Genomic DNA, 14,457 nt, shown 5'->3' with positions numbered 1-14,457 from the left:
AAATAACACTTACTACCCAGGAACAAAAATTGTGTTACATAGTGTTATTATATCTGATGAAAAGAAACTGAGAGCCACCATAATTAAACGATTAGTACACTTCTGGTTTTGTGTCTTTCACTGTCTGAAAAGTTGTGTTACTGTCTGTAGACAATATGTAAACGAGTCTTGCTTCACACAAGATTTATTTCCCATCATAAGAATTACACTATGTAACAGAATTTTTGTTCCTGGGTAGTAAGTGTTATTTCCTAATTGCTTATGCCTCAAAAGTATAGAAAATGGCTATTATTTCCCACAAACTTTGCAAGTTTTTTTTCACTATTTCCAATGGGAAAACGGGCAAATGTGTGTCTTTTCGTTCACATAAAGTCAGAAAAAAACAACATATTAATCCAAATTAACATGTATTTATAACAAAGTAATACAAAAATGACTACAAACGATTTAAAAGTGAGTAGTTTTTCGAGATTTACGACTATCTGTATAGTGATATATATAAGTCGCATCCATCTTCATCTTCCTGCTGCCTACAGGAAGTCACAACTCCTCCCTCTTGTGTATATTTCCTATCTGATCAGAATGCAGTTTAAATACATACAACCTGACTGAAATTATACGGTTTTGTGAAATAGGTTATTATGGTCCGAGTAGGCAATCGTTTGCTTCGGTCTAAGATCATATCACATGGCTGACAGAAAAGGGAAGGAAATGTAGTAGAGCTGAATTTAGTCGGTACACCCTGCTCTGTATAGGCGCTCCGAAATTTCATTTCAACTCTTCGTTGGTTTCACATTAACAACGAAAATATTCCGGGATCTTATACAGCGACTGTCTGCTGTATTCACGCAAGTGACCTGCGTTGTTATAGAAAGTGGCAATGCAACACCAGATAAAGATGAATGATCAGTCTTGTTAGAATTAGCTGGAGGAGGTATTTGTGTTTGTGAGTGCTTTGGTGTTCTCTGATTTAATTGCACACCCAATAATTTTTTTAAAAAAAAGTTGCAACCTATCGACCAAGGAAACACGGGACGTTTACAGAATGGAGTCCTTTCAAAGTCGTGAGTATAATGACATGAGTATACTGGTTGATTTCTTCGTGGTACTACCTACCAAAGACAATACGGTTTTTAAAGCAGTCGGGGTGATGCAGGACATAAAGTTGTAACTGTCGGGCTTAATTAAATGTAAGGACAGTAACAGCGGATCAAGGGAAGGTCAAGATGTGTGCTATTATTATCTACATAGAAAATGATGCACAGCAATATAGTAAACTAGCTATGTTAGAAAAAGACATATAGTACGTAATCATTACGCTTTGTGTTATGAAGCTGAAATGTTCTGAAGACATGTGATATTATTAATACAAGGACGTCCGGAGCAGGTGTTTTCTGAAGTGATTATTGCAGTTATTTTTTGCGAAGCTGAGGCGGGGCTATACGCAGTACTAAAATAAACCAACTGATGCGCGCATATATATATATATTATGTATATATAAATATATATATATATATATATATATATATATATATATATATATATATAAGTGTGTGGTTTATATAGTGTGTGTGTGAACTTAGTTTTTGTTTAATAAAAACTATAATAAAATCGTAAACACATCAAGACAAACAAAAACAAAACAAAAACAAAAATGTAAATATCTATGTGCCACGTACTTAAACTCTGAAACAATAACGATTAGCTTTTTTCAAGTTTGCCTATTTCATTGATATGCTTGACTTAGAGTTGAGATTCAATAATGATGATCAAGACAATGTGACAGAAAGTTCCTTTCATCTTGTGAGCAAACGCAGCCTTTTGTAGAATTATTTAGAAGGCTCAAACCATTCTAGAATTGGGGCACACGATTAGGAATTCTCACTTATATATAAAATGTTTGATTTATTTTTGTTGTTTTGTTTTCCTCTCTGAAGAACCATGCTATGAGATTCAACGGTCAATAAACACAAATTTCACGTTATTATTACATACGATGTTCATCAACGAGTTGCTGAAAAACACCTACACTTGTTTTTTTTTTGTGTTTTTTTTCTACTATTACAAAATCGTTTACGTGGGTGCAGCTTCTCAGTGCACTCGGATGTACACCACACGTGTAACAGTAACTGGTGTCTGTGTTTTCTTTTTAGAATGCTGCCCTTTAGTGGCAGGGTATCAAATCCGTGTTGACGATCACTTCGAGTCATGTCTTATTGAGCGGGTATCTCGGTAAAGTTGCAATGCAAGAGGTGGTTGGGGGATAGCCTTTACCTGCATGCCCTTTTAGAACAGTGAAACTGGAACCATGGTTCATAAAGTGCACGAGACTCCCTATCATTGCGACTAGTTGCATTTCTTGTGTTCCGTTTTTGGGTTGCAGCATTAATACCCTGTAAGCAGGCGTTTTTCCAATGAAGGTGCGCTAGATTCGCATGTACCCATGTTTCTGTCGCCTTGTGTGTTGAGAGGGCCAGTTAATCAGCCTAAGCGTTATTATTGTCTGTACAAACACAAGACTACAGTGGATTGGAAAGTCTGTACTGTGTGTGTGTGTGTGTGAGTGTGTGTAAGGATGTGGTTGAGGAGCGCACCACTAAAGTAGCACAAGTAAGCACCCAAGCAGCAGCTGTGCACAGTAGTATGTGGAATCTAAGCTTCAGGAAGCATTCAGAAAGCTTCTCTTGTATTAACATAACCATCCCATGATAGCTAATACATTATAAATAAATGCTGATGTCTACACATAGGGAGGAAGGAAACTCGATATAATACTAATGTATACTGAACTTGAAACTAGCAGGTAGATGGCAGATGTTGACGACCCTGCACACCCTAATTGTTGGCATCAGAACATTTGGCTGTGGAAGAAATCTTTTTTTTATGTGTTGTATTTGCTTTGAAGTCCTGTCAGTTGATGCCCACCATTCTGATTCTTTGCACTTGTTAAGTGGGCTCCAAATACCCACTTTGGGCTTCTAGAGTGTTCGTGATGTCAGCTTGGCGTGTTTGTCATGTGCATGTGAACAGGCTCATTTCTTTAACAATGTGTTGGCAGCATGCAGTTGTTTTGCAATACTACTGTACACATTTTTTTGTGTGAGACAGCAGTATTCCCAGTTCACCTGAAGTCATGTCCATGTTCTTTACATATTCTTTAAATCTGCAAGGCAGATGAACTAGAATAAAGCTGTAGTCTCTCTCATTGGTTACAAATGGGAGCTTGTGCTGATAATATGCAGATAAAATAGTTTTCTGTTTTATTCTTGACATTAGTCTAATACAGTTCTAGTCCAGGACAAAGGATTGATGATCCAGAGGACAGAAAATCAGTGGCACACACACATCCACAGATGCACAGACACACACACACACAGAGGGAAGTGAATAAGGAGGAGATGCTTGTGGGTTTGAGTGAGTATTGGGTGTCTCTTTATGTTGAGTTTGGTTGGTTCTCTCAAACTGTACAAAATTCTTTAAAATAAGAGGCTTCCTTTATGCAGCGTATTAACTTCAATCAGACAGGCCATGATTGCACCCAGGAACTACTGTTAAACTTAGTCATGCTGTTTCTTAACTTTCAAATTGTGTTATATGCTCTGTACTAAGATGTATTCGGATTGTACTCTCACACTGCGCAGGTAGTCTTTACCAGGTGAGCCATTGGGGATGCCGTCTTGATTTAAAATTAACTGCTCAACGACTCCAGACACGTTAACTGCTGCACGACTCCAGGCACGTTAGCTGCTCAACGACTCCAGGCACGTTAGCTGCTCAACGACTCCAGGCAGGTTAGCTGCTCAACGACTCCAGGCACGTTAGCTGCTCAACGACTCCAGGCACGTTAGCTGCTCAACGACTCCAGGCACGTTAGCTGCTCAACGACTCCAGGCACGTTAGCTGCTCAACGACTCCAGGCACGTTAGCTGCTCAACGACTCCAGGCACGTTAGCTGCTCAACGACTCCAGGCACGTTAGCTGCTCAACGACTCCAGACAGGTTAGCTGCTCAACGACTCCAGACAGGTTAACTGCTCCACGACTCCAGACAGGTTAACTGCTCCACGACTCCAGACAGGTTAACTGCTCCACGACTCCAGACAGGTTAGCTGCTCCACGACTCCAGACAGGTTAACTGCTCCACGACTCCAGACAGGTTAGCTGCTCAATGACTCCAGACAGGTTAGCTGCTCAACGACTCCAGACAGGTTAGCTGCTCAACGACTCCAGACAGGTTAGCTGCTCCACGACTCCAGACAGGTTAGCTGCTCCACGACTCCAGACAGGTTAGCTGCTCAACGACTCCAGACAGGTTAGCTGCTCAACGACTCCAGACAGGTTAGCTGCTCAACGACTCCAGACAGGTTAACTGCTCCACGACTCCAGACACATCTCCATACCTGTTTACAGTTCATGTGAGCACAGCATGCACACATTGGGACGTAAAGTAAACCTGCAGTTATAGTATGTGCTCTTAGGGTGACATTTCACTCACAAAGCATACAACTCAGGACAGGTATATTCAAGTAAGTAAACAGTAAAAAGCTCAGACTTTATCAGGTATAGTTAAAAATCAAAGTACCTTTTGCTTAGAAGCGTGTGAGTCACATGCTTGTTGATTCATATCTCCCTTCCGTGTATTAGACCAAAACACTAAATAAAAGAGCAACATCTACCTATGCACATCATAACCATCTCAATTCACACTAGTACCATCTTGGTGTCTTCTGTAGTTATTAATACCATCTCAGTGTAGTTGTTAATACCATCTCAGTGTATTCTGCTGTTATTAATACCATCTCAGTGTAATTAATACCATCTGTGTATTGTGCAGTTATTTCCAAAGTGACTGAAAGGTAAGATCAGCCCGCGACATTGCTCAGGTTAAAAAACACACAATTTGGTAAACGTCAGTCTTAGTTAAAAATGTATCCGTAAAAGAGCGTGAGTGTTATTTATTTCATTTGAAACCCTTGAAGTGGCTCGACAGGTTTTTCACATGCAGCAGAATGTCTGAATGCCTCTGATGCTGCCAGCTACACTACCTGTTCATTTAAACAATGAAAAGAATGTTTGAATCGCTTCATGTTTAAGTTCTTATTCATTAGAAGTCAAGTCCACACACTGTATTAGCAGCGGCTCGAATAAGCTGCGTACCTGCCATTTTTGTACGCATTAAAAAAAATCAGAAATACGCACTAAATTTAAATGTAATGTGTAAAAATACGCCTAGCAATTTTGCTGCACAGCTTGTGTGCCTCCCCTAAAACCTCCACTAACAACTACATCTCCTAGAATACAATGTCTTCAGTTACTAGGAAACTTTACACAAGAAAAACCAATCCAACAAACATTATCCAATCTCTGGTTAGCCCTGTTGTCACAGTAAGAGTAAGAAAAATTCAAAGCTACACAGGTTGAAGTGTAAACACTGCAGTCCAGCTACAAATTCAGCTGGAACCATACATGGTCAGAGGCGACCGCTAAAAAAGGTGCCTATAATTAGGGCTTCTGTTTTTCAGGTTTTATTAATTTTATTTTTTGGTGCTTCTTATTAACTATTTTTGAATTTTATGTAAATAATTTTTTTCGGGGCTTTTGTTTTTGATATACTGTATGAAATTAGTGTTTTTGGTTACTTTCCAAAATGCTTGAGCGTTTTTTTTTCTTCTCTGTCAAAATATGTATAGTAGTAACTCTACAGTACTTGCACACTTAAATTGTACCTTCTTTAATTTGCTTTCTTCCACAACGAAATCCCTATGGTCACGGGCACATTCTTCTGGGGTTTTTGTATGTAGACATTTTTGTACATTTCACCACAATTGTGTTTTAAATCCTCTGTATCTTAGCTGTAATACATTTACATTTAACTGTTTTATAACTTAGTAATGCATTTGTGTATTTTATTTATCTGTATGGCTTTATATTGAAATTTTAACATGTTCACTGAGTTTAAGAATGGGATGTTAAAATATAAGTAATGGAATTAATATTTGCAGAGTCAGTGTGATACCTCAAATGCTCTCAGCCAATAAGGAATCTTGTAGCACACACGCGTGGTTGTACAGTAGTTCAAAGTAACAGTGTTAAATTTAGAGGGCAAGTTACCCCCAAAACCTTATTCGGAGCTCTGTATTAGTGAACAAGACATCTGTCTATTCTTGATGCAAATAGCTCCGTGCTCTTCAAGACTCCCTCGAAATAGAGAAACTGCATAATGACCTCTGCTGTTAAGCAACATTAAATTAAGCACAAAGACAGGAAGTCACTGGCATTTTACTGTAACCGAAACCAAACTGTGTTCAGCTTCACAAAGCCAATAGCTATCCAGCAACTCTTGTCTTTCGTAAATGTTTTAGATACAGTAATGATACCGTCCTTGTGGGTTGCTGAACTTTTTAAGCTTCGAAGTGCAATGTTGCGAAGCCTGCAATGAAAGATAAAATATTTGCCATACTTTTTGAGGCGCCTGATGATTTTGTATTCAGACTAGGCCAATGTGCCAGCAGTGCCCCTATCCCTTGCTGAAGATGCAGATCCCTGGTGACTGGGGGTATAGTGCTTCACCAGCACACATGTACTGTGGGGGGGGGGGGGGGGGGGGGGGGGGGGGGTGGTAGAGTAATTGGCAAAGAAAGGTACCCTTAGCCGTGGATAACAAGCACTGTTGCTGCTGCTAATGTTTGTGGCCTGCTGGTTAATATAAGTAGGGACAAGTGATTTTTTTTGTACATTGATTTGAATGAAGGGGGTATTCAGTGGGCTCTTGTATAGAACTTACAGATTCTGACCTTATTAAACACTATCTCTGTGTGTGTGGGTGGAGGGATGGGCTGTAGAAGGTTACAGTAGTTAACTTATATGCACTAGCTGCCTGGAAGAAAGAGAGGGATGTATTGTTTAAGACTACACTGTTTTATCTGAGGCAGTTTCATAACAAATAGCCTGGAGCCAGTCTGTCTGATAAGCAGTACAGCAGCTGCTGTCCTCTGTTTACACATCATGCAGATAAAGACCGCAGCATACAGTAATGAAGCCTTTGAACACAATAGCATTGCAATTGCAATTTTAGCAAACATTTCTGCTGTTGTGAGTGTAATTATAATTGTATGCTGTTCTGGTTTATTTGCATCATCTTCTACTGGAGGGGTATATCCCTGCTGAACAGACTTGCATTTCACATTGTCACACAACCTTTTCCTTACATAATTGTAGGTATTGATGAGTTACCCATTATATTTCTGCCTGCTTATTAGCAATCTCATATACTGTATAAGCTGTGTTTTGTTTTAGTTCTAGTGAATAATAAGGTGCATATAATAGTTTTAGGACATACAGTTTAAAAGCTGCATTGAATTCAAACCTGTGTGTTCAAAGCTTTACAGGGCTTTTGCTGTACTACCTTGTGTTTTAAGATTCATTCCAAATGGCATGAATACACTCTTGTAGAATGAAGTGAAGCTACTGTTCCTTTTTTAAAAAGCACGAGTTCAGCGTAACATTGGCTTCACCTAAACTCAGTGGTTGTTTTTAGTTTATTTATAGCTTGAGAACTGCAAGATGCACACCCAGCATTATCACTGGGGTGGCATTTAAAATCAGTAAAACCAAGACAGCTTGAATTTCTAAAATATTGTGCTGATCTTAACAGCCATTGAGACAAGCAAAGAATTTACAGGCATTCTGTATCCTGGTGGCAACAGGCTGCAAGAAGGCAGGTTTCAGTTCATTACAATAAAACACAGTTCATTTAGACTGCAATCAGTATACACACACACACACACACACACAGACAGTACACTATTTGTCAAAGTCAATAGTAAAAGCTCTAAAGACTTTTTAAACCTGCTCAAGGTGGTACGTTTCTTAGCAGTTAATAAGCTGTTCGAAGTACTACCTGTAGATGAGCTTCATAAAACAGTTGTCACCTAGCAACCTATTGGCAAACATTGTATGCCAGGAATCGGTTTGCTCCTAATGTGTTGTGTTTTATTTGAGCTGATGGTTTTACTATAGCAGCGAATCTTCATGTTCCAGGTAGCAGAAAGGCTTCAGCCTCTGAGCGAAAAACAGGAAGTCAGTATGTTGTTTTGCAAGATGACCTAGATTTGCCATTCAATACCTCTTTGACTGGAGCTGCTGGCTTCAGTGCTGCACAAGCGGACCCTCTCAATGGAGCACATAAAGACTTGTGTCTCTGGGTTTAATACATTTGCCATGACCTGCACATGCGTACAGCTTATTTGCCTGATTCGCTGTTCAAGTGTTATTTTGGCTTGTAAAAATACTTCTGTGGTATTGAGATGTAATACTGTAACAGAGCAGCTTTTAGCATTAGCCAGTTTAGTAGGCTTCCAGATAAGCACCCGCATTCCTGTCCAGTGTTTACTAATACAGAAATATTTTAAACAGAAAAACTGTCTGACAGCGTAAAACACCAAAGTTGTACTGATTTCTAATCTGCAAAGTTTTTGTTTCCATATGCACACAACAGCAGTACATATGTGTAGTTAAATAGAATGACAAACAGACACACGAATAATAGGGTTATCAATTTCTATATATTTGCTTGTAAGTGCTGACTAATAACAATTCAATTATAGCAAATTCACAATTCACACAATGACACTGTCAAACAGTAACTAATATATAAACCAAAACAATAATCGCAAGCAACAAAAATATACATAAGCAATACATTTAAATTAATTCAGATGGAAGTTGGCCGCACCAAGGAGATCCATTAGTACAAAACAAAAGCAAATGTTCCACATATCCAAACGTTGAAAAACCCCCGAGAAGAAAACAAGCAAAAAGTAATGTCACGAATGTAATGAAAAAAAACAATAGTATCTACAGTAAACATTCCAAGCAGAACAAAAGAAAAACCCAAAACTGAGCTTTACGTCAGCCAGTAACTATGGATAAAAATATAAACCAGTTGGAACTCGCCCGATGATTGAAGAGTTGTGTTTGAATTTAAACTTCAACAAAGTCCCACTGCTGCACGATTCATTGAGAAAGAAAAGCAGGTTGAATCGTAATACCCAGTCCTGTTGCTTCATTGTGGCGTTTAGGGTTGTCCAGCAGAACTTGATTCATAAAGAAAAAACCCTTTGTCTACTAAATGACTTCCAATGAAGTAAATGCAATTACAGCTAAAGCAACCTAGACAATAAACTTTAATAAACCTCCACAAAGCAAGCACTGCAGTGAAGCCGCAACATGTAGCTAGAGGGTGGCATCACACAGAACAGCGGACACGTACGGAAAGCGAGCATGACCAAAAAAAGAGCTTACTGGCTCATTCCATCACGAATGAGCCAATAAAACTACGCTACCCTCACTTCTCTTGTCCCAAACCCCCCATCATCCTATTATTATATTAGAACAATGAAATTATAGCAATGAACAGAACACCTGGCCAAGCTTCCTCATGAACAATTAAGTACAGAGTGTGACGTGCTTATATTGTGCCACTTACAACCCATTAGAGATCGGCTTCGAAGATATATCTACAGTAATACATTTTGTAGCAATAGCGTTGGTTATCATAGTGGCACCAGTACCTAATGCTTTACTACTACAGTATTGTTGCAAAGGATGTTCAGAATTGCAGCCTGCGAAGCAGATCGGGCTGGTACAGTGTCAGTTACGAGGCAGGCAGAACCTTCATTTAGTAGTGCTGCTCTCCTCTGGGACTGCTGTGCTGCCAGCACATTGCTCAGCTCACGTGCTTTAAGCATGCATGTTTTCTGCTCCAGCGCCACACAGTGGGTTTTGATGGCATTTTGCTTTCTGGCCTTAAAGGGACTTACACCAGTGGTTTAGTGCTAAATATGAAGGTTCCGAAAACACCACTAAAGAAAGATTTTTCTTAAACAAGAATTACACCGTGTAACATATATATATTTTTTTTTTGGTTCCTGGGTAGTAAGTGTTATTTCCTAATTGCTTATGCCTCAAAGGTATAGAAAATGGCTATTATTCCCCACAAACTTTGCTTTTGTGACCAGGACAGTGATATTTTGAAATTTACCTATTTTCCAGAACATTCCAGATAGATTCAGTGCTGAGTAAACTTGAAGTAACTTCTAGAACTTTCCAGTAATATAAATAGTAGTATAAATATAGAGGCCTTAAGCCCACCAGTTCAGTTTAGTTCCAGCTGCCTAAGTGGACACATCTGCATTTTTCTGAGATGGCATCAAGAGGCTGAAATGGTGGCATTCCTGATGGGTCTCCAAGGCGGTTTTACCAAGTTTCCCTGCTATCTTTGCCTTTGGGACAGCAGGGACACCAAGGCGTACTACCACAGGCGGGACTGGCCACAGCGGACCGAGTTCTCTGTGGGGAGGAACAACGTCAAGTGGGAGCCACTGGTGGACCCCCGGAAGGTGCTGATGCCACCACTGCACATCAAATTGGGCCTTATGAAACAATTTGTCAGAGCTCTAGATAAGGAGTCGGCAGCCTTCAAGTACCTTCAAGACTTCTTCCCTAAGCTGTCTGAGGCAAAGGTTAAAGCCGGTGTTTTAGTCGGACCACAGATAAAGAAGATCCTGGAGTGCAGTGAATTCCCCAAGAAGCTCACTAGTAAGGAGAAAGCGGCTTAGAACAGCTTTGTCTCAGTGGTTCGGGGCTTCCTGGACAATCACAAGGCCGAAAACTATGTGGAGCTGGTTGAGACTCTGGTGAAGAACTACGGCACAATGGGCTGTAGGATGTCCCTCAAAGTCCTTATCCTTGATGCTCATCTTGATAAATTCAAGGAGAACATGGGAGCGTACTCGGAGGAGCAAGGCGAGCACTTCCACCAGGATATACTGGACTTTGAACGCCGCTACCAAGGACAGTATAACGAGAACATGATGGGAGACTACATTTGGGGGCTGATTCGTGAAAGTGATTTACAGTATAATCATAAATCCCGAAAAACTACTCACTTCTAAATCTTTTGTAGTCATTTTTGTATTACTTTAGTATAAATACATGTTAATTTGGATTCATATGTTGTTTTTTTCTGACTTTATGTGAACGAAAAGACCGTTTTCTCATTGGAAATAGGTACATTTCAAAATATCACTGTCCTGGTCACAAAAGCAAAGTGGGGAATAATAGCCATTTTCTATACTTTTGAGGCATAAGCAATTAGGAAATAACACTTACTACCCAGGAACAAAAATTGTGTTACATAGTGTTATTATACAAATTCACTTTTTTTATTTGTGTACCGAACTTCTAGTAACACATGTAATAGGTAATGCATGTAGCTCATTGTGTAATAAGTAGCCGGTTCACTGTATGCCATTCTGGGAAGAGCTTTGTGTTTGTGTTCACAATCATAGTGGATGCGCTGCTGCTGCTGCTGCTGTCGTCTTCGTCAGCATTGTTAGCCACCTGAAAGAAGCAGATGGTAGCAGAAGACGTTCCTAATGCTCTTTTCTTTGCATCAAGAGGACTGCTGACTGAATCAGACAGTTGTGCGGGAGATTAGAGTCATGTAACTTAGCTTGCCTATCATGCGAGTTCCGGTTCAACTACACCACTGTGCCTGTGGTTATTTTAGGATTACTCCCAGAAAAAAGGGGTTGATGCAGCACTAAAGTAATCCAATTGTGGTTTATCCCGGGGGGGGAGGGTGAGCAAGTCACGGGGTGTCCAAAGTTATCATCAATACAGCAAGTGTGCAATAGAACAACATTACATCTAGTAACAATAGAAACAACATTATCCATTTGCCTATGATATCGTTTGCGTTCAGGTTTAATATTTTTTTTTTGTGTGTGTTTTGTTTCAAGTTTCAGAATGTGCCTCTCTGCCCAGGAACATGATTGAAAACAGCATGTTCGAGGAGGAGCCTGATGTGGTTGACCTGGCCAAGGAGCCTCCCATGTACCCCCTGGAACCCGACGATGTGGTGTACGAGCCCCGGAGCTCCCGGCTGCTGGTACGAGGGCTGGGGGAGAATGAGCTGGATGAGGAGGAGGAGGACTATGAGTCTTCAGCCCGTCTGCTGGGAATGTCCTTCATGAACCGGAACGCTAGCCTGCGCTCCAACTCGTCTCCCTACGGCGGGCAGGCAGCGGGCAGGGCCTGCTCATTCCCCTCTGCTAGGAGTTTGTTGGTTGGGGCCTGTGTCTTGGTGGTCATCGCCTCGGTCTCCGTGGTCATTTATTTCCTGCCCAAGTGTACCTTCACCAAGGAAGGCTGCCACAAAGCCAACCAGTCAATGACACTCATCTACCCCATAGCCTCCAATGGTCAGCTCTTCCCTTGGACCAGCATGAGATTACCTAGAGCTGTCAGCCCAATCCATTATGACCTAACACTCCAGCCCAACTTTACCACTATGAAGTTCACAGGCTCTGTTACCATCACTGTGAAAGTCAATGAAGACACCAAGAATGTTGTGCTCCACAGTTCTGGCCTTGTCATCTCTAAGATATCCATCGTGCCTGTTGGGGAAAACCAGCCCAAGCCGGCCCAGTATATGGAGTACCACCCCTGGCAGCAGATTGCAGCCCAGTGTCCCGAAACTCTTCAGAAAGGGAAAAGCTACCATTTGAAACTTGAGTACTCTGCCAACCTTTCAGACAGCTACTATGGCTTTTATAAAAGCTCATACCGTAACAAAGATGGGGAACAAAGGTAAAAATAAATAAATAAATAAATAAAAAATTGGGTCTTTTAGTGTACTCTTGCACCTCAGTATAACAGTCCCTGTCAGAACCCACTTGAGGGTGTACATTTAAAGTTGGTTAAAGTGTTTATCACAGCCTTTCTCCCTCTGTCGAAGAGCCCCAGCAGGGTATACAATGCAGTCTGAGGTTCCAAGTTGTTGGGGAAAGGTTAGCTTTTAGAACAGCAGAAATGGCAAGACCAAAATCCTGGATTTAAGTACCAGCTACTGACTAGATTCTCAAAGCTGTTTAGCCCAAACTATAAAAATGTTTTCTGAAAGGAAAAAACACCAATTATGATTCTAAAAATGAAAAAGAAACAACTTAAGGCTACTTGCTTGCAACCCCAAGTCTGTGTTTGTTTCTGGTTCGCGGCTGGCGATTTGTTAGTTGTGGATTTAGGCCAGAGTGTCGACCGTCCCCCCCCAAATCCATTTCATTATAATTGTTATTTTCAAACATTTGGGTATCAATATTGAACTGCCCATGTTTATCATATCCTTTTAAGCTTTTGAAGTATAAATGAGATGCTTACTGTAGGTGATCCCTTTCTTTTTAACCACCCAGCTAGCAATTTATTTTGGCAATTTCCATGTTATCATTTTTGAAGCAGATTTTTCATTCTTAGCCCTTATAATCAATTTGGACAGTTTTCAAAACAATTTTTGCTGTATTTTTTTTTTTAAATACGCACTTTTTTATTCTGATGATAAACGGAAATACAGTATTTCAGTAGAATCTAAATAACAAAATTACAACAGTTACAATTGTAGCATTATAATATATATTGCAACATAACGTCTCATGGAATAATGTTCTTACGGAAGTGACAAATTTGGACTCGCATGCGCTCCACGTGGAAATTGCCGGATGGGCAGATGGGTGGTTAAGTTTAAGATCAACATTGTTCCTCGTCACCTGTCTCAGTCCAGCTCTGCCTGTTAACCACTCGGTTTATTCCGTTAGCTAAACTACTCCACATTGGAACAGATGCATGTTGATTTTTCTTTTGATAATGCTGTATGATTATTGTTTCGTTCATTGTTCTCGGCAGGTGGCTCGCTGCGACGCAATTCGAACCTTTAGCTGCTCGGATGGCTTTCCCTTGCTTTGATGAACCAGCATTTAAGGCTACATTTCTCATTAAGATAAACCGAGATAAGGAATATATCAGTCTCTCAAACATGCCAAAGGTACTCCTTAATCTGTTAATTATCTGAAGTGCTGACTTTGAACTATTCAAAATGTGTTTCTTATTTATAACACTGAACTGACTGAAGTAGTTTGCTGTGGTTTTATATTTAAACTTGATTGCAGTATTGTGGTTCCAGGCTTTTGTGGTCTGTTTTAAATGATATCTAAAAACCTAATTTATCATTGGGTTTGTATTTACTTTTGTTACGTCAAGGGGGGCATAAACACCCCTGCTGGAAACACAAGCAAGGCCTGCTGTATTTAGATCTGTAGTTGAGTAGTGGACCCAGGCAGTGAACTGCATGCATGTCAGTGTGAAACGACATCTTGCCAGCATAGGAAACAATTATTTTTCAACTAGAAAAACTGCCCTGTATGAGCTGCCTATTGTTTAGTACCCCTGTGTTTAGATCATACACATTACTCCATTGTGACTTCATTCATGTGTGCTATCTTTCTGCACATTAGAACTGAACCCACCAGCCTCTGCATCATAAATCCAAGCACAAAAACAGAATGCATTGGTCTTCTCCTTATTTAAGTGCTTCTGCTTAATAGATGCAATAAACGCATTCCG

At 40.2% G+C, this 14,457-nt stretch overlaps 1 protein-coding gene across 2 annotated transcripts in view; it reads left to right on the top strand.

Moving 5' to 3' along the window:
• The first annotated feature begins 583 nt into the window (after window positions 1-583).
• Window positions 584-14,457, top strand: part of LOC121299611 (leucyl/cystinyl aminopeptidase) — a 33,799-nt gene continuing 19,925 nt past the window's right edge. For both annotated transcript variants that reach the window (XM_041227446.1, XM_041227437.1), the window contains exons 1-3: window positions 584-1,064; window positions 11,805-12,654; window positions 13,741-13,879. In XM_041227446.1, coding sequence (XP_041083380.1) covers window positions 1,046-1,064; window positions 11,805-12,654; window positions 13,741-13,879 — 1,008 coding nt within the window. In that variant the 5' untranslated portion in view covers window positions 584-1,045. The remainder of the gene's footprint in view (window positions 1,065-11,804; window positions 12,655-13,740; window positions 13,880-14,457) is intronic.

Source organism: Polyodon spathula, chromosome 2, assembly GCF_017654505.1.
Source record: "Polyodon spathula isolate WHYD16114869_AA chromosome 2, ASM1765450v1, whole genome shotgun sequence".
In the NCBI taxonomy this organism is placed as follows: Eukaryota; Metazoa; Chordata; class Actinopteri; order Acipenseriformes; family Polyodontidae; genus Polyodon; species Polyodon spathula.
This window is presented reverse-complemented; position numbering and strand designations above follow the sequence as displayed.